General features: G+C 37.8%; 1 protein-coding gene across 2 annotated transcripts in view; it reads left to right on the top strand.

The window, feature by feature from the left end:
* The window catches only part of UBR1 (ubiquitin protein ligase E3 component n-recognin 1), a 152,825-nt gene that overhangs the window by 113,414 nt on the left and 14,615 nt on the right, over window positions 1-24,796 (top strand). Inside the window, exons 39-44 of one of the 2 annotated variants that reach the window (XM_019968618.2) lie at window positions 294-444; window positions 5,182-5,269; window positions 6,414-6,547; window positions 7,928-8,036; window positions 11,443-11,499; window positions 13,536-13,613. In XM_019968618.2, the coding sequence (XP_019824177.2) occupies window positions 294-444; window positions 5,182-5,269; window positions 6,414-6,547; window positions 7,928-8,036; window positions 11,443-11,499; window positions 13,536-13,613 (617 nt within the window). The other variant, XM_070797369.1, reaches the window with a different exon arrangement.

Below are 24,796 nucleotides of genomic sequence, written 5' to 3'. Positions count from 1 at the left end.
TAAGAGCTCTCCAAATGATTGTAATGTTGAATCCCCTAAAACCACAAGGTTGAGACCATTACCTAGAACTAGAATAAGTGGACCCAGCAAAGGGATAACTCTGTTTGATGATGGCCTTTATCCTCTGTTTATGGTATATTATATTCTAAAATATCCTTTTGAATAATTAGGAAAAATATCGTGGTTATTTAAAAACACACATGGTGCAGGATCTTGTATTCTTTACATTTAGTTATGAGATAACTTGTGTTGGTCCTTTTGCTACCCATGTTGATGTCGATTTTCTCTCATAGGTGGGTACTGTGTTAGCATTCCCGTCCTTGTACTGGGATGATGCTGTTGATCTGCAGCCTTCACCAGTTAGCTCTTCGTATAACCACCTTTATCTCTTCCATTTGATCACCATGGCACACATGCTTCAGATACTTCTTACCATAGACACAGGTAAAGCTCCCATCAGTTGTTAATTGTAAATAACATTTGCCTGTGATTTACTAGGAAAATTAATTATGCTTGTGGTTAACCATTCTGTATTATGTCTCTTACTGAGTGATCGTTCATTTGTTTCTTTACGGATGCTATTTAAAGGGAAAGGTAGAACTGTGACAGGAATAATTAGCTAAACCACTTGATTCTCTCCCTTGCAGCTACTCCCTAGGTACGCAGGGAAGCCATTTGGATCTGCTTTTTCTGCTCTCTTTTTTTTTTTTTTTCCAGATTCCTCAAGGTCAAGGTTGGAGATTAGTCTCTCCAATGTTTGTCCCTGCCTAAATACTCTGAGCCTTTTGATAAGCCTGTCTATAAAACATTGTCGATTCCTCCAGCTAGAATGATAGTACTTGGTTCATTTTATAGCATTTATCACATGGTGTCTTATTTTATAGTTATATCTTGCTGCTGTTCCACTCTTTTTCCTGCTTCTCCTTGCTCCTTCATCCCTACTGTAAGCTTCTCGAATAGGGAACATTCAAATTTCAGAATCTTTCTTCATAAGCTTCAAATGGTTAGCAACTTCTGTTACACCCAGTAAGAACTCAATGAATATTTTTTGGATTAAAAAAATATATATATCCTTGTTTGAAGATACATGGGTAATATTACCATCATGGAATTGTGATATAGTTGTCCTTTTAGATTCTGCTCTTAATAGAAAGCAAAATTGGGTTTTGAGTATCAGTGGTCAATAATGGCTACTGAAAGTTCAGATAATTTAGAGGACAAATAATTAAAGTGATCTTAGAACAGTATCTAGCAAAATTAAATACACATCTACCTTTTGACCCACGAGTCCCACTTCTAAGAATCTACCCCAAAGTTCTACTGGCAGAAATATGAAAGAATATAAGCACAAGATTATTCATTGTAGCATTATTTGGAATAACAAAAAACTAGGGGATTGGCTGAGTAACCTGTGGTGTACCCATATATTAGAATGATGTGCAGCTATAAAATGGAATAAAATCTACTGAAGAAGTGAGCTCTAGGATATTAAGTGAAAAAAAGTAGGGTACAGAGCAAAAGTTATAGTATAATACCTTTGCGTAAGATATTTTATGTGTATTTATGCATATATATGCTTACATATATTCATATTTGCTCTTTTTAAATAAATGAAATGACAGAAGTATAAATGGAAAACAAAAAAGTTACCTGTGGTACAAAGTAAAGAGTACAAGAATTTATGCAAAGACTCTTGTGAATGTTTTTTTAATGTAGTTGATCTTAGAACTCTAATTATACTTAACAAAAAAAATCTGAATGGCAAAAATAATTTTTTGACAGTTGAAAACAACAAATGAATCTAAGAAATACATTGAGAAAATAATTGCTTAGTGACTTTAAAAAACAGTATTTCAACTGTACTTTCCTAGTAGGATATATTCTGATAATGGAGGAACTAAAAAAAAAAATCTTAATTTGAACTCAATTAGTAGTATCAGTGGTACTAATATTATTATTTTGAAATTATCTTAGGTAATTTTTAAATCAAGTAAGTGATTGTGTTAATGCCATTGGGAACTGAATTTTCAGTATGAGAAGGAAGACACACAAAAGTAAATTCGGAAAAATTAAATATAAACCAAATAATCTCCCAGTCAGAATCCCTACCAGTTGTTCTTTGATTATCAGCAAACTAATTGTAAGTTTATTTAGCGAGGCAGAAGACTCAGAATAGCCAAGTCAGTATTGAAGAAGAAGAACAAAGACAGAGGACTGATATTACCTGACTTTAAGATTTGCTAGAAAGCTGTAGGAATGAAGACAGTGTAGTATTAGTAAAAGAACAGATAAATGAATCAGTGGAACAAAACAGAGCCCAAAATACACCTACATAAATATAATCAACTGATTTTTGACAAAGGAGTGAAGACAAATGGAGGAAAGACAGTCTTTTCAACAAATGGTGCTAGAACAACCGAATACCCACATGTAAGACACAGACACAGATCTTACACATTTCCCAAAAATTAACTAAAAATGAGTTTTAGACCTACATGTAAAATACAAAACTCTTAGGAGATAACATAGGAGAAAATCTAGGTGATTTTGAGGATACAGTGACTTTTTAGGTACAACACCAAAGGTACAATCCATGAAAAAAATAATTGATAAGCTGGACTTCTTACAATTCAGAACTTTTGCTTTGCAAAAGATTATTATCAAGAGAATTAGAAGATAAGCCACAAACTGGTTAAACATATTTGCAAAAGATGCATCTGATAAAGAACTGTGATCCAGAATATACAAAGGACTAAGATTCAATGGTGAGAAAACAAACAGCCTCATTGAAAATGAACAAAAGACTTGAACAGACACCTTGCCAATGAAGATATCCCGATGGCAAATAAGCATATGAAAAGATGTTCAGTATCAGGTGTCATTAGAGAATTACAAATTAAAACAACAACGAGATACCAGTATACATTCATTAGAATGGGAAAAATCCAAAACACTAACAGCGTTTGCATATTGACAAGGATGTGGAACAACAGGAACTCTCATTCTTTGCTGGCAGGAATGAAATCAATGCCACTTTGATACCATTTGGCAGTTTTTTACAAAACTATCATACTCCTACCATGCAGTCCAGCAGTCACACTCCTTGATACCTACCCAAATGAACTGAAAACTTATGTCCACACTAAACCTGCACACAGGTGTGTATAGCAACTTTATTCATAATTGCCAAAACTTGGAAGCAACCCATGTATCCTTGTGAATGGATAAATAAACTGGTACATCCAAACAATGGAATATTCTTCAGTTCTAAAAAGAAATGAGCTATTAAGCGATGAAAGGACATGGAGGAATCTTAAGTGTATACAACTAAGTGAAAGAAGCATATTTGAAATGGCTACATATTGTATGATTCCAACTATATGACATTATGGAAAATGCAAAACTATGAGATGGTAAAATGATCAGTGGGTATTGGCAAGAGTTAGGGGAGACAACGTGAATAGGCAGTGTGCAGAAGGCTTTCAGGGTAATGAAACTATTCTGCTGGATACAATAATAGTGGGTACAACTTATTATATGTTTGTCAAAACCCATAGAATGTACAGGGATTCCCTTGTAGCTCAGTTGGTAAAGAATCTGCCTGCAATGCAGGAGACCAGGGTTCAATTCTTGGGTGGGAAAGATCCTCTGGAAAAGGAAATGGCAACCCACTCCAGTATTCTTGCCTGGAGAATCCCTTGGACACAGGAGGCCTGGAGGGTTACAGTCCATGGGGTCACAAGAGTCAGACATGACTTTGAGACTAAACCACCACCATAGAATGTACAATAGCAAGAGTTATCTCTAATGTAAGCTATGGACTTTGAGTGATAATGATGTGTCACTGTAGGCTGTAACAAATGTGCCAGTGGTGCTAATAGTGGGGGAGACTGTAGGTGTTTGGGAACAGTAGGTATATGGGAAATCTGTGCTTTCCACTCAGTTTTGCTGTGAACCTAAAGCTGCTTTAAAAAAATAGTTTATTAATTTTAGAAAGTGTTCTAGTTTCATTCTTTTACATGTGGTTGACCAGTTTTCCCAGCACCACTTGTTAGAGAATGTCTTTAATCCATTGTATATTTTTGCCTCCTTTGTCAAAGATAAGGTGTCCATATGTGCGTGAATTTATCTCTGTGCTTTCTGTTTTGTTCCATTGATCTATATTTCTGTCTTTGTGCCAGTACCATGATGACTTGATGACTATGGCTTTGTAGTAGAGCCTGAAGTCAGGCAGGTTGATTCCTCCAGTTCCATTTTTCTTTCTCAAGATTGCTTTGGCTATTTGAGGTTTTTTGTATTTCCATACAAATTGTGAAATTATTTGTTCTAGCTCTGTGAAGAATACCGTTGGTAGCTTGATAGGGATTGCATTGAATCTATAAATTGCTTTGGGTAGTATACTCATTTTCACTATATTGATTCTTCCAATCCATGAACATGGTATATTTCTCCATCTATTAGTGTCCTCTTTGATTTCTTTCACCAGTGTTTTATAGTTTTCTATATATAGGTCTTTAGTTTCTTTAGGTAGATATATTCCTAAGTATTTTATTCTTTTTGTTGCAATGGTGAATGGAATTGTTTCCTTAATTTCTCTTTCTGTTTTCTCATTATTAGTGTATAGGAATGCAAGGGATTTCTGTGTGTTGATTTTATATCCTGCAACTTTACTCTATTCATTGATTAGTGCTAGTAATTTTCAAGATATTGTTACATGGGTATGTGCATTTGTCAAACTTCATCAAATGGTGCATTTAGTATTTATGTATTTTATTGCATTATAAAATTTACCTCAAATCAAAAAATCATATACAAACACTGAACTCTTTATTTATTAATTTTATTTTGGACTGCGCTGGGTCTTCATTGCTGTGCACAAACATTCTCTAATTGCAGCGAGTGGAGGGCTACTCTCTAGTGGTGGTGCATGGGCTTCTCATTGCGGTGACTTCTCTTGCTGTGGAGCATGACCTCTAGGTGCTTGGGCTTCAGTAGTTGTGGTGCATGGGCCTAGTTGCCCCACAGCATGTGCGATCTTCCTGCACCAGGGATCGAACCCGTGTCCCCTGCATTGGTAGACAGTCTTAACCACTGGACCACCAGGGAATTCTGAAATTGAGATTTTCACTAATAAATTGAATAGTGAATTCATAGATTTATCTTTCAGAATTTCTTTTTCAGACCTCCCCCTTGCACAGATACAGGAAGAGAGTGAAGAGGCTCGTTCTGCATCTTCTTTCTTGGCAGAAGTTTCTCAGTATACAAGTGGGTGAGTAACAGCCCATTAGTCCAGTCTATTTCAGTATTGTTTTTATAATTACACATCTTTGTTCAGTTGTTTGACAGTATCTCTTGAACCATTTTAATTCCAGTTTTTAAAAATCAGTTAAAGGCTTTTGGAATAACAACAAATAAAAATTACCCATTCATTTGTTTCTGAGATTGAAAACAAGTTTTGACACATCTTTATTCTTATAAACTGTTACAGGAATATAGGCAAAAGATGATAGAATTTTAACAAGATGCAGCAGTTAAACTTTAAATAAATGTAAAAAGTTGAAAATAGGTTGTTCTTTTAAAGCAGTTCATACAGTTAATACACTTAACTACTGAGTTTTTTTTAAGGCTGTTGTGAGTAATATGTGAAATATATTGACAACACAGAGGTTAAAACCAAAAGTGCAATAGAGTGCTCTGCTGAGCGTCATCTGCTGCCAAGTTTCCCTCTTTGTTTTCGTCTTCTTCATCAGTCAACTTTTTTTCAGTTTAAGTACTGAATATATGTGTATTTATTGTTACGTTAATAGACTTTATTTTTTAGAGCTGTTTTAGGTTTATAGAATACAAAGTAACCAAGAGTTTCCATTTCCTCCCTCCCACCACCAGCTTCTCCATTACATCTTTCATTTGTGTGGTACATTTGTTAAGGTGATGAACCAGAATTGATACATTGTTATTAACTATATAGTCCATAGTCTACATTAAGGTTCACTTTGTGTTATAAGATTATAGTATCATATAGATTATTAGTTTCACTGCCCTAAAAATCGCCAGTTTTAATACAGAAATCAGGAGAGTATTAAATTTTTTAAGCTAATTTAGCTGCTTTGGTTAGTTACTGATAAATGCATTTGCTCCACATTTCATTACAAGGGTTAGGAAAAAGAATAAAGTTGTTCTTTGCCTTAAGAATCTACCTCATAAAATATGCAAGATTTGTGGTTTGCTCTAAGAAACTATTAGGAGATTTAAAGACTGAAGCTATAGCTAGTTAAATATTTTGTTTTAATGTTTATCGTTAATGCATAAAAAATTATTTAATGCTGAGGTGTGTTTTTGAAAGGGGATGTATTTACAATCTGGGTGTTCATCTGATTTGTATTCTGCTCTGTTCTGGAATTGTTGCGTCTCAGCTGCATTGGGTGTGGTATTCCTGGCTGGTATTTATGGGTCTCCTTGAAGAATGGCATCATCCCGTATCTTCGCTGTGCTGCATTGTTTTTCCACTATTTACTTGGAGTAACTCCACCTGAAGAACTGTTTACCAGTAAGTAGGAAAATGAAATCACAGAGTAGTAAATAAGAGACTTTTTTGTTACTTTCAACCTCAAGGGTGAGAGCAGGCAAAACCACTTCTTTATTCCTCACACTTCCATCAGTGTTCATTCCAAACATGTGTGCCCCTGCCCTGGTGTGGGTAAAAGGTGAGACCAGAAACCAGATTAGCCTCATAATCTACAAAACCTATTCATGGCTCCTGTCTATGTACAACTTTTGTATTTGAGCTTACAAAATGCCTTCATGCAGTATAGGACAGATAAGAAATTACAAAGATTGATTGGCTTTAAAGAAAGAGAACTGTTTGGCTTTATAATATACTCTGTTTCTTGAAGTTTGAACATTTGATTGTAACTATTATGAAATAAATAAAATGCTGCTGTGAAAGGCCTGTTGTGTTAACCGAGGCCTGGGTATTTGAGTAACAGAATAATTTCCTTTCTTCTTTACTTGCCTTAAATCTACATCAAGGTAGAGAAGGTTTCCTTGTGGCTTTGTTTGGGTAAAAATCAGAAGGTTTGTATGATTTTGGAAGAGTCATCAAATTTCCTCCGAGATGCTTTCTTTTGTTCTTTTCTCGGGTCAACCTTAACAGGGTTCTTTATCTTGAACTCTGTTCAGTAGGGCTCATTAGATGTAGGTTTGTTCTGATTCTGTACAAATAGGATAGTGCTTTCTTTCCAAGTGATTGTCAGCACAGATCTGTGTTTTCATTCTTTAAAAAGTTATTTATTATCTTGTTGGTGCTGTCGTATGGCAATGGATGAGATAAAGTCCTTTCTTTTGTTGAGAGGAGATGAAATATAAGCCAGTAGATAAATACATGTAGTATAATGTCAAATGGTGGTAAGTGCTACAAAAAAAAATACAGCAAGTCATGAGAATAGAGAATGCTGGGGCAGAGTCATGGAAGACTTCTTTGTGAGGAGACATTGAGCAGAGAGATCAGAAAAGGACATGGTGTTGAACTGGATGGAGAGTTGAAGGAAGAGTATTGTAAGCAGAAGGAACAATAAATGCAAAGCGTTCGCTTGATGTCATCAAAGAGTAGTAGAGATGAGTGACTGAAGCCTAATAAACAGGGGCAGGCAGGTAAGAGATGAAGTCAGATCAGGTAGGGCCTTTTGCCACGATAAGCACTTTTGTATTTTGTATTTTGGGGGTGGTTTGATGTTGGAGAAGTCTGATCAGGACAATGACTCAAATCAGATTCAAAAGGATCACTGGGTCTTATTTATCATCCACAGTTTTACAAAGTATACTGTATAGGCAGAGTATAGAAACGAGCATAAACAATGAAGAAACTCTAGACACAGGATGACCAGGTAAGAATAATGTACTTATTAAATATATTTTTGTTTTCTTGTAGATGCTGCAGAAGGAGAGTACAATGTACTCTGTAGCTATTTATCTTTACCCACAAATTTGTTCCTGCTTTTCCAGAAATACTGGGATACTGTGAGGCCCCTCCTCCAGAGGTACTGCGGGGATAAAATATCATTATTGGATTATTATACAGTTTGGAAATTTTAAATTTAAAATACTTGCTAAGCTTTTAGATTGATTACCATTGATTGAAGGTGGTGGCAAAAATACACAAGGTTCCTAATTCACACACCCACTCCAGTACCCTTGCCTGGAAAATCTCATGGACAAAGGAGGCTGGTAGGCTACAGTCCATAGGGTCACAAAGAGTCGGACACAACTGAGTGACTTCACTAATGGGCCACCAGGATTTCTGCTTGTTCCACCATGACTGCCAATCATTGTGCTCAAGTTCCCCACAGCTGCTGTCTCATCCCTGCTTTAAATGGGGTGGAGGTGGTGGTGAAGTGAGGATAAGTCATGTTGTCAGCAGCCATACAGTCACAGTTAAGCATCAGAAGAACCCAGAGTGGGGCAACAATAGTAGCGTATCTCATATGGTAGCACATATCTTAGAAAGGTGACTGAGGAGGAAATAAAAGTCACAATGTAATATTACTCAGCCGTAAAAAGGCTGAGTAAAAATAACTAACACCTTTGAGTTAATTCTAATGAAGTGGATGAACCTAGAACCTATTATACAGAGTGAAGTAAGTCAGAAAGAGAAAGATAAATATCATATTCTAACACATATATACAGAATCTAGAAAAATAGTACTGAAGAATCTATTCACAGGGCAGCAGTGGAGAAACAGCATAAAGAATAGACTTATGGACATGAGGAGAGGGGAGAGGGTGAGATGTATGCAAAGAGTAATGTGGAAACTTACATTACCATATGTAAAATAGATAGCCAACGGGAATTTGCTGTATGTCTCAGGAAACTTAAACAGGGACTCTATCAACCTAGAGGGGTGGGTTGGGGAGGGAGGTGGGGGGGAGGTTCAGAAGGGAGGGGATATATGTATACCTATGGCTGGTTCATGTTGAGGTTTGACAGAAAACAACAAAATTCTGTAAAGCAATTATCCTTCAATAAAAAAAATTTAATTAATTTTTTAAAGTCATTTGGTAACTCAAAAATATATCCATTTAAATTTCCCATGGGGAAGTGTGCTTTTCTTTTATTCAAGATTTCTTTCTACCCCCATACTTAATTGACCCTTCTGCTTGCTTGCTCTCTACCCTTCAAATCTCTAGTCTCCTAACCCTATCTTTGCTACCACCATTTTCCATCTTTTTTTTTTTTTTTTTTGAGATATAATTGACATATACCATGGTTTCAATAGTCAGTTCTCATCATGTTACTCTGTTTCCCCCATTAAAGATCCTGACATACATTTCTGACACTTGGGGAGGGTGTTTTTCCCACACATCCAACAAGTAATTCTTCAGCATTAGCTGGGTGTCCTACAATTCAGCTCAGTATCTACCTGGAGATAGTGTCAGATCCCACAGGCTGAGGGCTCAGTCCTGAAAACATGACAACATCACATACTTCAGAAAGAACCAGGCTGTCACAAATCCAGGCTGTCTCCTGTGCTGACCAAAAGGTTATATAGCGTGATTAATTTGTAGAGCAGCTCAGAGAACTCAGAGAAACGTTTTCCCTACTAGTGCATCAGTTTTTATAAAAGGATATAACTCAGGGCCAGCCAGATAGAAGAGATACACAGGGCAAGGTATGGGGAAAAGGGAGCAGAACTTCCACACTCTCTGAGCACACCACTGTCCCCGAATTGACACGTGTTCACCAACCTGGAAACTCTCCAAATGTGGTGAGTTCTCCTAGCTACCAGCCCTCATACTTGTGTTCAGTCTTGGTTTGATAGACATAGGTTTAGCCCAAGTAATTCCATTTGTGGCTTCTCATCTCTGTTTTAACATTATCAGTCACAGTTAGTCTTTTCAGTTTTCTCCTCTTTTCTTTTCTCCTTTTTCTTTAATCTGTGTCTTGTTGCCTGCATGCTCAAGTCAGGATTTGTGTGAATGTCTGCCCATCTCTGGCCACCTTTCTATGTGTTCTCATCTCTTCTTTTGGGTGCTTTTCCGTGTTTCCTCATTTCTCATGAGGTATTCTAATTTCCAGTGTGATAAAAATGAATCAGATGGATCAAAAAAAATCAGTACCATGCTTTGGATTGAGTACAATCACAGTAGGTTATACTAATTTTATTTTTATATTGTTGGAGTTTTAGCCTGCCATTCTAGTTTAATGTTAAAAATTCAAAGTTTGAAATGCACAGTCTGTACCATTCCTGGCTCTGCTTGCCTCAAAGCCTTTCCTCATCGTCTGCTCTGAGAGATGATGAACTGACCTCACTAGGCCGTATTACCCGGTCTCCTTTGTCAGTTGGCTTCAGCCTGTGGGAGGCACTGGCAGGATATTGGAAGCCAGGAGGAAGAGAGAAACCTGTGTTTAGGTCACCTCTCCTTGCCTTGTGGGGCATTCCTGACAGTGACTATAGCTCTTCTCTGGCTCTAGTTCCTGCCAGACAAGTCTACTATAGTTCCAGCATCCACCTGCTGCAGGAGAGGGGGACCCCATCCAGGGCCCAAGAGTGGGCTCTTTTCTAATACTCAGAAGTGAATTGTCTGAGGAGACACACGTGCTGCCAAAGCAAGAGACTTTATTGGGAGGGGGTGCCCAGGTGGAGAACAGCAGGGTAAGAGAACTCAGAAGAACTGCTCTGCCATGTCTCAGGTTTTATGGTAATGGAGTTAGTTTACGGGGTGTCTCTGGCCTATCACTATGACTCAGGGTCCTTCCTGGTGACACCTACATCACTCAGCCAAGATGGATTCCAGCAAGAAGGATTCTGGGAGGTTGGTGGGATGTATGGACTGGCATTTCCTTTTGATTTTCCTGAATTCTTCCATTTGGTGGTAGCTTGTTAGTTCTGCATTCCTTACCAGGACCTCCTATTATAAGATAACTCATACAGGTGGATAGTATAGTGCGTAGCCAGTGCAGGTGGTTTTGGTCCTGGTTCATCTGATACACCAGTGACCCTTAGCTCCAACAATACCATTCCAAAAATACTGTTTCATTCCTCCAGCCTGGCAAGGGTAGTAGCTTCCTGTTATTGGCTGGTCTTCTTGTTGCCTTGCTTTTTTGTCTCCTGGTTGGCTTCTCAGCCTTTCTGTCACCTTTATTTCCAATTTCTGGTATTAAATTCCTTCTTCTTAAAATACTGAGCATAGTTTATGTTTTTCTAGTAATAGATAAACCCTTTAAAAAAGAAATTAATAGAAGATTTGACGGAGGATAAATAGGAAGACATTAAAAAAGGGGAGAAAAGAAAAGGAGAAGAAAGAAGAGGCAAGATGTAAGGTAAAAAGAAGTCTAGCAGACAGCACATGGAAAGAAGGGGCCAAGAGGTTTAGCGAGGATGGCTCGATGAATATTGCACTAAAGTTGTGATGACCCATTTGCTTTTCTCTCTGCTTCCCATACAGGTGGTGTACAGACCCTGCCTTACTAAACTGTTTGAAGCAAAAAAGCACTGTAGTCAGGTTGGTTTTACTTCTAAGTCCTTCCGTCAGCTGATGAGTATGCTTTCTAGTCTTTTCATTCTCACTCAGCATACTATTTCTTACATTTCTGTTATGTCTTGCTGAAAATTCGATTCTTCCTACAATTGATTTTTTTCTTGGAGTGACTGTCCTTTCCCTCTTAAATTGTTTGGCACCACCAACTCCTATTTCTTAAGCTAATGCATACCTATTAAAAGGCAAAGGAAGAGATGGTTTCTTGGAGCTACTACTTATTAAAATGAGAGGGTAGTGACAGTATTCATGTAAATTACTTTTTTTTTTCCTTTTGAGAATGAAAATATAAGTAAAACTATTCCCTTTTCCCCATCTCCTCCTTTCTATATGCTTGGAGACTACTCAACAAAAGTTTTCTTCAGCCCCCCATCTCCTTTAAGTTTTGGCTTAATCAAAATCCATCTCTTCCTCAAGGACTGATTTAAATATTACCCTCTCCCTGAAACCTATGCTAACATATCCTCTCATATCTATAACCCAATTTTAGCGATTTAGAGATTATAGCTCCACCTCCTATGCTCAGAGGCAGTAGTATTCACATCACCAAGAAGGGTTTAAAAGATGAGTACATATTTTAGGACTGTTAGTCTCACTTTCTATATGCTTGGAGACTACTCAACAAAAGTTTTCTTCAGCCCCCCATCTCCTTTAAGTTTTGGCTTAATCAAAATCCATCTCTTCCTCAAGGACTGATTTAAATATTACCCTCTCCCTGAAACCTATGCTAACATATCCTCTCATATCTATAACCCAATTTTAGCGATTTAGAGATTATAGCTCCACCTCCTATGCTCAGAGGCAGTAGTATTCACATCACCAAGAAGGGTTTAAAAGATGAGTACATATTTTAGGACTGTTAGTCTCACACAAGTCATTTTGTGTCTGTTAGACATCTGCTGTTTCCCCAGCATGGTACCAAATTAACATTACTCCTGGAGAGTTAAAAGATATATAACACATACAGGTTTTGGTCATAGGTAGTTTATAGTCTAGTTATATTCATAAATTCAAGAGATAAGATAAAGTATAATAATATATGGAATATACTGTTAATGCCAATAGAAAGTTAAAGAGTAAATATTCTTAATGATGTAAGTTTAGCTTTAGAGGAGATAATTTTTGCTGCACACAGAAGGAATTACAAAATTTGAATTGATTGGGATTTAAGGAGAGAATTTCCTATTATTCATATTATTTCAGATGACATTTCCTGTTATTCAAATGAGCTTTCCCAGGGCATACATGCAAGGCTTTTGTTGTATTAGTATGGTGAGAATGAAAAATAATACTTAAAAACATGTATTAGGTACTAAGTATATTATGTTTTGCTTCAATATCTAATTGAGTTCTCAGCAGCCATTTGAGGTTCCTTGATACTGTTATTCATATTTAACATTTTTTCAATCAGCATGAGTATTTAGTGTTTCTCTCCTCACCCCACCCCCTAACAAAATGTGTTACTAAATTGATAGTCTGCCTTATGACTGAGGGAGCATAATATATTTATTCTGAGTTTACAGACCGGCTAATACAGAATTAGGTTCAGTGGCTTGTCGAGTGTCAGAATCTAGGATTTGTAATTGGGCCAGTTTGATTGCAAAGATTGTGTTCTTAACTGCTACTTTATATTACTTCCTAGACAGTATAGAAATAATAGAACGATTTAGTCTTAGGAAATAGTAGGAGTTGGATTTGGAAAGGAAACATGGCTGCTGAAAGATCTGGAATTCTAGACTGAAAAGTTTGGATAAATCTAGTCAACGGTAGAAATTACTACAGATTGCAAAAATGAATCCCTAAGTTTTTTGTTTTGTTTTTAGCTGTGCCATGTGGCAGGCTCTTAGCGCCCTAACCAGGGATTGAACCTGTGCCTCCTGCAGTGGAAGCAGGACCACCAGGGAATTTTTCTCTCATTATTTTTAAAACATTCATCCTTCTATTACTTGGTCTGTTTTTGACCTAGGCTTATTTACTCACTGCCATTTAAATTATATTTCTAGGTACCCTAGAAAAAGAAATAGTTTGATAGAGCTTCCTGATGACTATAGCTGCCTCCTAAATCAAGCTTCTCATTTCAGGTAAGAAGAATTTTTTTTTTTTTTTTTTTTTTTTGAGCTTGCTTTTAGTACTACCACCACTAGCAAATTTTAATTGATGAAGAAGTCACATAACATACAATTTTGTATAATTCATTGGCATTTCAGTTCAGTTCAGTTCAGTCACTCAGTTATGTCCGACTCTTTGCGACCCCATGAATTGCAGCACGCCGGGCCTCCCTGTCCATCACCAACTCCCGGAGTTCAATCAGACTCAATGTCCATCAAGTCAGTGATGTCATCCAGCCATCTCATCCTCTGTAGTCCCCTTCTCCTCCTGCCCCCAATCCCTCCCAGCATCAGAGTCTTTTCCAATGAGTCAGCTCTTTGCATGAGGTGGCCAAACTACAGGAGTTTCAGCTTTAGCATCAGTCCTTCCAAAGAACACCCAGGACTGATCTCCTTTAGAATGGACTGGTTGGATCTCCTTGCAGTCCAAGGGACTCTCAAGAGTCTTCTCCAACACCACAGTTCAAAAGCATCATTTCTTCGGCACTCAGCTTTCTTCACAGTCCAACTCTCACATCCATACATGACCACTGGAAAAACCATAGCCTTGACTAGACGGACCTTTGTTGGCAACGTAATGTCTCTGCTTTTGAATATACTATCTAGGTTGGTCATAACTTTCCTTCCAAGGAGTAAGCGTCTTTTAATTTCATGGCTGCAATCACCATCTACAGTGATTTTGGAGCCCAAAAAAATAAGTCAGCCACTGTTTCCACTGTTTCCCCATCTATCTGCCATGAAGTGATGGGACCAGATGCCATGATCTTTGTTCTCTGAATGTTGAGCTTTAAGCCAACTTTTTCACTCTCCTCTTTCACTTTCATCAAGAGGCTTTTTGAGTTCCTCTTCACTTTCTGCCATAAGGGTGGTGTCATCTGCATATCTGAGGTTATTGATATTTCTCCCAGCAATCTTCATTCCAGCTTGTGCTTCTTCCAGCCCATAATGTACTTTCTCATGATGTAGTCTGCATAGAAGTTAAATAAGCAGGGTGATAATATACAGCCTTGACGTACTCCTTTTCCTATTTGGAACCAGTCTGTTGTTCCACAGCCAGTTCTAGCTGTTGCTTCCTGACCTGCATATAGGTTTTTCAAGAGGCAGGTCAAGTGGTCTGGTATTCCCATCTCTTGAAGAATTTTCCACAGTTTATTGTGATCCACACGGTCAAAGGCTTTGGCATAGTCAATAAAGCAGAAGTAGATGTTTTTCTGGAACTCCCTTCCCTTTTCCATGATCCAGCGGATGTTGGCAATTTGATCTCTGGTTCCTCTGCCTTTTCTAAAATTAGCTTGAACATCTGGAAGTTCACGGTTCATGTATTGCCGAAGCCTGGCTTGGAAAATTTTGAGCATTACTAGCGTGTGAGATGAGTGCAATTGTGCGGTAGTTTGAGCATTCTTTGGCATTGCCTTTCTTTGGGATTGGAATGAAAACTGACCTTTTCCAGTCCTGTGGCCACTGCTGAGTTTTCCAAAATTTCTGGCATATTGAGTACAGCACTTTCACAGCATCATCTTTCAAGATTTGAAATAGCTCAACTGGAATTCCATCACCTCCACTAGCTTTGTTCATAGTGATGCTTTCTAAGGCCCACTTGACTTCCCATTCCAGGATGTCTGGCTCTAGGTGAGTGATCACACTATCGTGATTATCTTGGTCGTGAAGATCTTTTTTGTACAGATCTTCTGTGTATTCTTGCCACCTCTTTTTAATATCTTCTGCTTCTGTTAGGTCCATACCATTTCTGTCCTTTATCGAGCCCATCTTTGCATGAAATGTTCCCTTGGTATCTCTAATTTTCTTGAAAAGATCTCTAGTCTTTCCCACTCTGTTGTTTTCCTCTATTTCTTTGCATTGATCGCTGAGGAAGACTTCCTTATCTCTCCTTGCTATTCTTTGGAACTCTGCATTCAGATGCTTATATCTTTCCTTTTCTCCTTTGCTTTTCACGTCTCTTCTTTTCATAGCTATTTGTAAGGCCTACCCAGACAGCCATTTTGCTTTTTTGCATTTCTTTTCCATGGGGATGGTCTTGATCCCTGTCTCCTGTACAGTGTCACAAACCTCCATACATAGTTCATCAGGCACTCTGTCTATCAGATCTAGTCCCTTAAATTTTTTCTCACTTCCACTGTATAATCATAAGGAATTTGATTTAGATCATACCTGAACAGTCTAGTGGTTTTCCCCACTTTCTTCAATTTAAGTCTGAATTTGGCAATAAGTTCATGATCTGAGCCACAGTCAGCTCCCAGTCTTGTTTTTGCTGACTGTGTAGAGCTTCTCCATCTTTGGCTGCAAAGAATATAATCAGTCTGATTTCGGTGTTGACCATCTGGTGATGTCTCTTGTGTTGCTGGAAGAGGGTGTTTGCTATGACCATTGCGTTCTCTTGGCAAAACTCTATTAGCCTTTGCCCTGCTTCATTCCGTACTCCAAGGCCAAATTTGCCTGTTACCCCAGGTGTTTCTTGACTTCCTACTTTTGCATTCCAGTCCCCTGTAATGAAAAGGACATCTTTTTGGGTGTTAGTTCTAAAAGGTCTTATAGGTCTTCATAGAACCGTTCAACTTCAGCTTCTTCAGCGTTACTGGTCGGGGCATAGACTTGGATTACTGTGATATTGAATGGTTTGCCTTGGAAACGAACAGAGATCATTCTGTCACTTTTGAGATTGCATCTAAGTACTGCATTTTGGACTCTTTTGTTGACCATAATGGCTACCCCATTTCTTCGAAGGGATTCCTGCCCATAGTAGTAGATATAATGGTCATCTGAGTTAAATTCACCCATTCCGGTCCATTTCAGTTCACTGATTCCTAGAATGTCGACGTTCACTCTTGCCATATCCTGTTTAACCACTTCCAATTTGCCTTGATTCATGGACCTAACATTCCAGGTTCTTATGCAATATTGCTCTTTACATCATCGGACCTTGCTTCTATCACCAGTCACATCTACAACTGGATATTGTTTTGCCTTGGCTCCATCCCTTCATTCTTTCTGGAGTTATTTCTCCACTGATCTCCAGTAGCATATTGGGCACCTACTGACCTGGGGAGTTCCTCTTTCAGTATCCTATCATTTTGCCTTTTCATACTGTTCATGGGGTTCTCAAGGCAAGAATACTGAAGTGGTTTGCCATTCCCTTCTCCAGTGGACCACATTCTGTCAGACCTCTCCACCATGACCTGCCCGTCTTGGGTGACCCCACACAGCATGGCTTAGTTTCATTGAGTTAGACAAGGCTGTGATCCATGTGATTAGATTGACTAGTTTTCTGTGATTATGGTTTCAATGTGTCTGCCCTCTGATGCCCTCTCGCAACACCTACCGTCTTACTTGGGTTTCTCTTACCTTGGGTGTGGGGTATCTCTTCAGGGCTGCTCCAGCCAAGCGCAGCCATTGCTCCTTACCTTGGATGAGGGGTATCTCCTCAGCGCTGCCCCTCCTGACCTTGATTGTGGAGTAGCTCCTCTTGGCCCTCCTGCACCCGTGCATTTAGTGCATTGCTAATATTGTACAGTAACTATTTCTCTCTAGTTCCAAACATTTTTAGCACACCAGAGAAAAACTTTGCATCCACTATGTAATCATTCCCCATCCCGTTCTTTGCTAGTACCCTAGTAACTGATAATCTGCTTTCTATCTCCATGGATTTGCCTATTCCGGATACATTATATAAAAGGAATCATGTAATCTGTGACCTTTTGTGTCTGGATTTTTTCAATTAACATCCCTTTAAGGTTCATCCAAGTTGTAGGATGTATCAGTATTTCATTTCTTTCTTGGCTAAATAATCCATTGTATGTATATACCAAAATTTATTAATCTGTTCATCCATTGATGAGCATTTAGGTTGTTTCCCTCTTTAGACTGTTATGAACAATGCTACTATAAACATTCATGTGCAAGTTTCTGGTTGGACATATATTTTAATTTTTCTAGGGTATATATATTCCTAGTAAGTGGTATGTTAGAACATTATGGTAATCCTATGTTTAATGTTTTAAGGAACCACTAAACTGTCTTCCACAATGACTGCACCATTTTACACTCCCACCAGAATGTATGAGGGCCCCTGTTTCTCCATATTCTCATCAACACTTGCTATTTTCTGTTTTCTTAACTAAAACCATCCTAGTGGGTGAAAAAAATGGTAGTTCACTGTGGTTTGATACATATTTCCTTAATGACCAGTGATGTGGAACATTTTTGTGTGTTCTTGTTATGTATCTGTATATGTTCTTTGAAGAAATGTGTGTTTAAGTTTTTTGCCCATTTTATAATTGTTTCTTTTGTTGTTGAGTTTTAAGAGTTCTTTTCATTTTCTGAGTATTAAACCCTTACCAGACTTTAATTTGTAGATATTTTCTCCTGTAAGTTGTTTTCATATTCTTTTTTACTTTTTAAAACCACTTTATTGAGATATGATTGATATACAAAAGGCTGTACATATTTAATGTATACAAACTTGGTAAGTTTGGAAATAAATATACACCTGTGAGATTATAATTAGAGCCATAAACTTATCCATCACCTATAAAAGTTTCCATTTGTTTTCATATTCTTCACAATGTCCTTTGATATATAAAAGGCCACTTTATATTTTTTTCTTTTGTTGCTTATACTGTTGATATAAGAATTTGTTGCCAAATCTGAAGTCATGAAGATATATGCCTATGTTTTTTCCAAATAATTTTATAGTTTTAGCTCTTCTATTTTGGCTGTAGATCCATTTTTAATTAATTTTTTTAATAAAGTAGGAGGTACAACTACATTCTTTTTTTCATCTGGTTTCCAGTTGTCCCAGCATCATTTTTTGAGACTGTTGTTGCCCTCTCATTAAATACTCTGGCACCTACTTTAAACATCAGTTGGTCATATTTGATTTTATTTCTGGATTCTCAGTTCTGTTCCATTGGTCTATATGTCTATCCTTACCCTAGTACCACATCATTGTAATTACTGTAGCTTTGAAGTAAGTTTTGAAATTGTAACATAAGAGCTTTCCAAATTTGTTTTTCTTTTTCGTTATTATTTTGACTACTTGGAGGTCATGTGCGATTACATTGGAATTTGAGAACTGACTTTTTCTTTTCTGCAAAAGAGGCAATTGGGATTTTAATTGAGGTTTTTTAATAGAGGTTGCATTAATCTGTAGATCACTTTCTGGAGTGTTCCCTTCTTAACAGTAAGTACTAAGTCTTCTAGTCCATGAGCATGGACGCCTTCCATGCTTATGCCTTCTTTACTTTTATTCAGTGATGTTTTGTAGTTTTCAGAGTACAAGACTTTCCATCCTTGGTTGCATTTATTCCAAGGTATTTTATTGTTTTGAATGTTATTACAAATGACATTATTTTCTTAATTTCCTTTTTGGATTGTTCATTGCTGATGTATTTAAGCACAACTGATATTTGTCTGTTGATCTTTTACCCTGCAACTTTGCTGGGTGTCCATAGGGATAACAACCCAAGTTTAGTTTCAGTTAATACCAGCTTAATTTCTATAGCATACATTAACTCTCTTTCTTTCTGATTCTTTCTCCCCTCTTTGTGTTGTTGAAATCACAGACTTAACATTTTTATACACTGTGTGCCTGTTAACATAGATTTCTAATGATTGTTTTATGTATTTGCCTTTTAAATCATACAGGAAACAAAAAGGATTTTGTATCAAAAATTACAATAATATTAGCTTTTATGATAGCTTTTTTTACCTTAACCAGTTATCTGTTTTTTACCTTCAAGTTACCTTTTGTGTTCTTTTGCTTTACCATGAAGAAGTCTCTTTAGAATTTCTTGTAGGACAGACCTGCTAACAGTGAACTAGTGTGGGAATGTCTTAATTTCTTCCTTATTTTTATTTTTTAATATAAATTTATTTATTTTAATTGGAGGCTAATTACTTTACAATACTGTATTGGTTTTGCCATACATTGACATGAATCCGCCATGGGTGTACATGTGTTCCCCATCCTGAACCCCCTTCCCACCTCTCTCCCCATTCCATCCCTCTGGGTTATCCCAGCGCACCAGCCCCGAGCATCCTGTATCATGCATCAAACCTGGACTGGCGATTCGTTTCACATATGATAATGTACGTTTCAATGCCATTGTCCCAAATCACCCACCCTCACCCTCTCCCACAGAGTCCAAAAGACTGTTCTATACATCTGTGTCTCTCTTGCTGTCTCGCATACAGGGTTATCATTACCATCTTTCTAAATTCCATATATATGTGTTAGTATACTGTATTGGTGTTTTTCTTTCTAGCTTATTCATTCTGTATAATAGGCTCCAGTTTCATCCACCTCATTAGAACTGATTCAAATATATTCTTTTTAACAGCTGAGTAATACTCCATTCCAGTCCATTGTAGTCTGCTGATTGCGAGAATGTCGATGTTCACTCTTGCCGTCTCCTGTTTGACCACTTTCAATTTGTCTTAATTCATGGACCTGACATTCCAGGTTCCTATGCAATATTGCTCTTTACAGCATCGGACCTTGCTTCTGTCACCAGTCACATCTACAACTGGGTATTGTTTTTGTTTTGGCTCCATCCCTTCATTCTTTCTGGAGTTATTTCTCCACTGATCTCTAGCAGCATATTGGGCACCTACCAACCTGGGGAGTTCCTCTTTCGGTATCCTTTCATATGCAGAGTACATCATGAGACACACTGGGCTGGAAGAAGCACAAGCTGGAATCAAGATTGCCGGGAGAAATATCAATAACCTCAGATATGCACATGACACCACCCTTATGGCAGAAAGTGAAGAGGAACTAAAAAGCCTCTTGATGAAAGTGAAAGAGGAGAGTGAAAAAGTTGGCTAAAAGTTCAACATTCAGAAAACTAAGATCATGGCATCTGGTCCCATCACTTCATGGGAAATAGATGGGGAAACAGTGGCTGACTTTATTTTTCTGGGCTCCAAAATCACTGCAGATGGTGATTGCAGCCAATACACTTACTCCTTGGAAGAAAAGTTATGACCAACCTAGATTGAAAAGCAGAGACATTACTTTGCCAACAAAGATCCGTCTAGTCAAGGCTATGGTTTTTCTAGTGGTCATGTATGGATGTGAGAGTTGGACTGTGAAGAAAGCTGAATGCTGAAGAATTGATGCTTTTGAACTGTGGTGTTGGAGAAGACTCTTGAGAGTCCCTTGGACTGCAAGGAGATCCAACCAGTCCATTCTGAAGGAGATCAGCCCTGGGATTTCTTTGAAAGGAATGATGCTAAAATTGAAATTCCAGTACTTTGAACACCTCATGTGAAGAGTTGCCTCATTGGAAAAGACCCTGATGCTGGGAGGGATTAGGGGCAGGAGGAGAAGGGGATGACAGAGGATAAGATAGCTGGATGGCATCACTGACTCGATGGATGTGAGTCTGAGTGAACTCCGGGAGTTGGTGATAGACAGGGAGGCCTGGCGTGCTGCGATTCATGGGGTCGCAAAGAGTCGGACATGACTGAGTGACTGAACTGAATACTCCAATGTGTATGTCTACCACACCTTTCTTATCCATTCATCTGCCAGTGGACATCTAGGTTGTTTCCATGTCCTGGCTGTTATAAACAGTGCAGCGATGAACTTTGGTGTACGTGTGTCTCTTTCAATTCTGGTTTCCTCAGTGTATATGCCCAGCAATGGGATTGCTGGGTCATATGGCAGTTGTATTTCCAGTTTTTTAAGGAATCTCCACCCTGTTCTCCATAGTGGCTGTACTAGTTTGCATTCCTACCAACAGTGTAAGAAGGTTTCCTTTCCTCCACACCCTCTCTAGCATTTATTGCTTGTAGACTTTTGGATAGCAGCCATTCTGACTGGCATGAAGTGGTACCTCATTGTGGTTTTGATTTGCATTTCTCTGATAATGAGTGATGTTGAGCATCTTTTCATGTGTTTGTTAGCCATCTGTATGTCTTCTTTGGAGAAATGTCTTTTTAGTTGTTTGGCCCATTTTTTGATTGGGTCGTTTTTTTCTGGAATTGAGCTGCAGGAATTGCTTGTATATTTTTGAGATTAATTATTTGTCAGTTGCTTCATTTGCTATTATTTTCTCCCATTCTGAAGGCTGTCTTTTCACCTTGCTTTAGTTTCCTTTGTTGTGCAGGAGCTTTGAATTTTAATTAGGTCCCATTTGTTTATTTTTGCTTTTATTTCCAGTATTCTGGGAGGTGGGTCATAGAGGATCCTGCTGTGATTTATGTCAGAGAGTGTTTTGCCTATGTTCTCCCCTAGCAGTTTTATAGTTTCTGGTCTTACGTTTAGATCTTTAATCCATTTTGAGTTTATTTTTGTGTACGGTGTTAGAAAGTGTTCTAGTTTCATTCTTTTACAAGTGGTTGACCAGTTTTCCCAGCACCACTTGTTAGAGATTGTCTTTAATCCATTGTATATTCTTGCCTCCTTTGTCAAAGATAAAGTGTCCACAGGTGCATGGATTTATCTCTGGGCTTTCTATTTTGTTCCTTGATCTATATTTCTGTCTTTGTGCCAGTACCATACTGTCTTAATGACTGGGGCTTTGTAGTAGAGCCTGAGTCAGGCAGGTTGATTCCTCCAGCACCATTCTTCTTTCTTAAGATTGCTTTGGCTATTCGGGGTTTTTTGTGTTTCCATACAAATTGTGAAATTATTTCTTCTAGTTCTGTGAAAAACACTGTTGGTAGCTTGATAGGGATTGCATTGAATCTATAGATTGCTTTGGGTAGTATACTCATTTTCACTATATTGATTCTTCTGATCCACAAACACTGTATATTTCTCCATCTATTAGTGTCCTCTTTGATTTCTTTCACCAGTGTTTTATAGTTTTCTATATATAGGTCATTTGTTTCTTTAAGTAGATATATTCCTAAGTATTTTATTCTTTTTGTTGCATTGGGGATGGAATTGTTTCCTTAATTTCTCTTTCTATTTTCTCATTATTAGTGTATAGGAATGCAAGGGATTTCTGTGTGTTGATTTTATATCCTGCAACTTTACTATGTTCATTGATTAGCTCTAGTAATATTCTGGTGGAGTCTTTAGGGTTTTCTATGTAGAGCATCATGTCATCTGCAAACAGTGAGAGTTTTATTTCTTTTCCAATTTGGATTCCTTTTCTTTTTCTGCGTTGATTGCTGTGGCCAGAACTTCCAAAACTATGTTGAATAGTAGTGGTGAGAGTGGGCACCCTGTCTTTTTCCTGACTTTAGGGGAAATGCTTTCAATTTTTCACCACTGAGGATAATGTTTGTTGTGGGTTTGTCATATATAGCTTTTATTATGTTGAGGTATGTTCCTGCTATTCCTGCTTTCTGGAGGGTTTTTATCATAAATGGGTGTTTAATTTTGTCAGAGGCTTTCTCTGTGTCTATTGAGATAATCATATGGCTTTTATTTTTCAGTTTGTTAATGTGGTATATTACATTGATTGATTTGTGGATATTGAAGAATCCTTGCATCCCTGGGATAAAGCCCACTTGGTCATGATGTATGATCTTTTTAATGTGTTGTTGGATTCTGTTTGCTAGAATTTTGTTAAGGATTTTTGCATCTGTGTTCATTAGTGATATTGGCCTGTAGTTTTCTTTTTTTTTGTGGCATCTTTGTCAGGTTTTGGTATTTGGGTGATGGTGGCCTCATAGAATGAGTTTGGAAGTTTACCTTCCTCTGCAGTTTTCTGGAAGAGTTTGAGTAGGATAGGTGTTAGCTCTTCTCTAAATTTTTGGTAGAATTCAGCTGTGAGGCCATCTGGTCCTGGGCTTTTGTTTGCTGGAAGATGTCTGATTACAGTTTCAATTTCTATGCTTGTGATGAGTCTGTTAAGATTTTCCATTTCTTCCTGGTTCAGTTTTGGAAAGTTGTACTTTTCTAAGAATTTGTCCATTTCTTCCAAGTTGTCCATTTTATTGGCATATAATTGCTGATAGTAGTCCCTTATGATCCTTTGTATTTCTGTGTTGTCTGTTGTGATCTCTCCATTTTCATTTCTAATTTTATTGACTTGATTTTTCTCCCTTTGTTTCTTGATGAGTCTGGCTAATGGTTTGTCAATTTTATTTATCCTCTCAAAGAACCAGCTTTTGGCTTTGTCGATTTTTGCTATGGTCTCTTTTGTTTCTTTTGCATTTATTTCTGCCCTAATTTTTAAGATTTCTTTCCTTCTACTAACCCTGGGGTTCTTCATTTCTTCCTTTTCTAGTTGCTTTAGGTGTAGGGTTAGGTTATTTATTTGACTTTTTTCTTGTTTCTTGAAGTATGCCTGTATTGCTATGAACCTTCCCCTTAGCACTGCTGTTACAGTGTCCTACAGGTTTTGGGTTGTTGTGTTTTCATTTTCATTTGTTTCTATGCATATTTTGATTTCTTCTGTGATTTGTTGGTTATTCAGCAGCGTGTTGTTCAGCCTCCATATGTTGGAATTTTTAATAGTTTTTCTCCTGTAATTGAGATCTAATCTTACTGCCTTGTGGTCAGAGAAGATGCTTGGAATTACTTCAATCTTTTTGATTTTACCAAGGCTAGATTTATGTCCCAGGATGTGATCTGTCCTGGAGAAGGTTCCATGTGTACTTGAGAAAAAGGTGACATTCATTGTTTTGGGGTGAAATGTCCTATAGATATCAATTAGGTCTAAATAGTCTTTTGTATCGCACCCCACTCCAGTACTCTTGCCTGGAAAACCCCGTGGACGGAGGAGCCTGGAAGGCTGCAGTCCATGGGGTCTCTGACGGTCGGACATGACTGAGAGACTTCACTTTCACTTTTCACTTTTATGCATTGGAGAAGGAAATGGCAACCCACTCCAGTGTTCTTGCCTGGAGAATCCCAGGGACAGGGGAGCCTGGTGGGCTGCCGTCTATGGGGTCACACAGTCAGACACGACTGAAGCTACTTAGCAGCAGCAGCAGCAGTCTATTGTATCATTTAAAGTTTGTGTTCCTTGTTAATTTTCTGTTTAGTTGATCTATCCATAGGTGTGAGTGGGGTATTAAAGTCTCCCACTATTATTGTGTTATTGTTAATTTCCCCTTTCATACTTGTTAGCATTTGTCTTACATATTGCGGTGCTCCTATGTTGGCGCATATATATTTATAACTGTTATATCTTCTTGGATTGATCCTTTGATCATTATGTAGTGTCCTTCTTTGT

The sequence above is a fragment of the Bos indicus genome, chromosome 10 (genome assembly GCF_029378745.1).
Source record: "Bos indicus isolate NIAB-ARS_2022 breed Sahiwal x Tharparkar chromosome 10, NIAB-ARS_B.indTharparkar_mat_pri_1.0, whole genome shotgun sequence".
NCBI classification, from domain to species: Eukaryota; Metazoa; Chordata; class Mammalia; order Artiodactyla; family Bovidae; genus Bos; species Bos indicus.
This window is presented reverse-complemented; position numbering and strand designations above follow the sequence as displayed.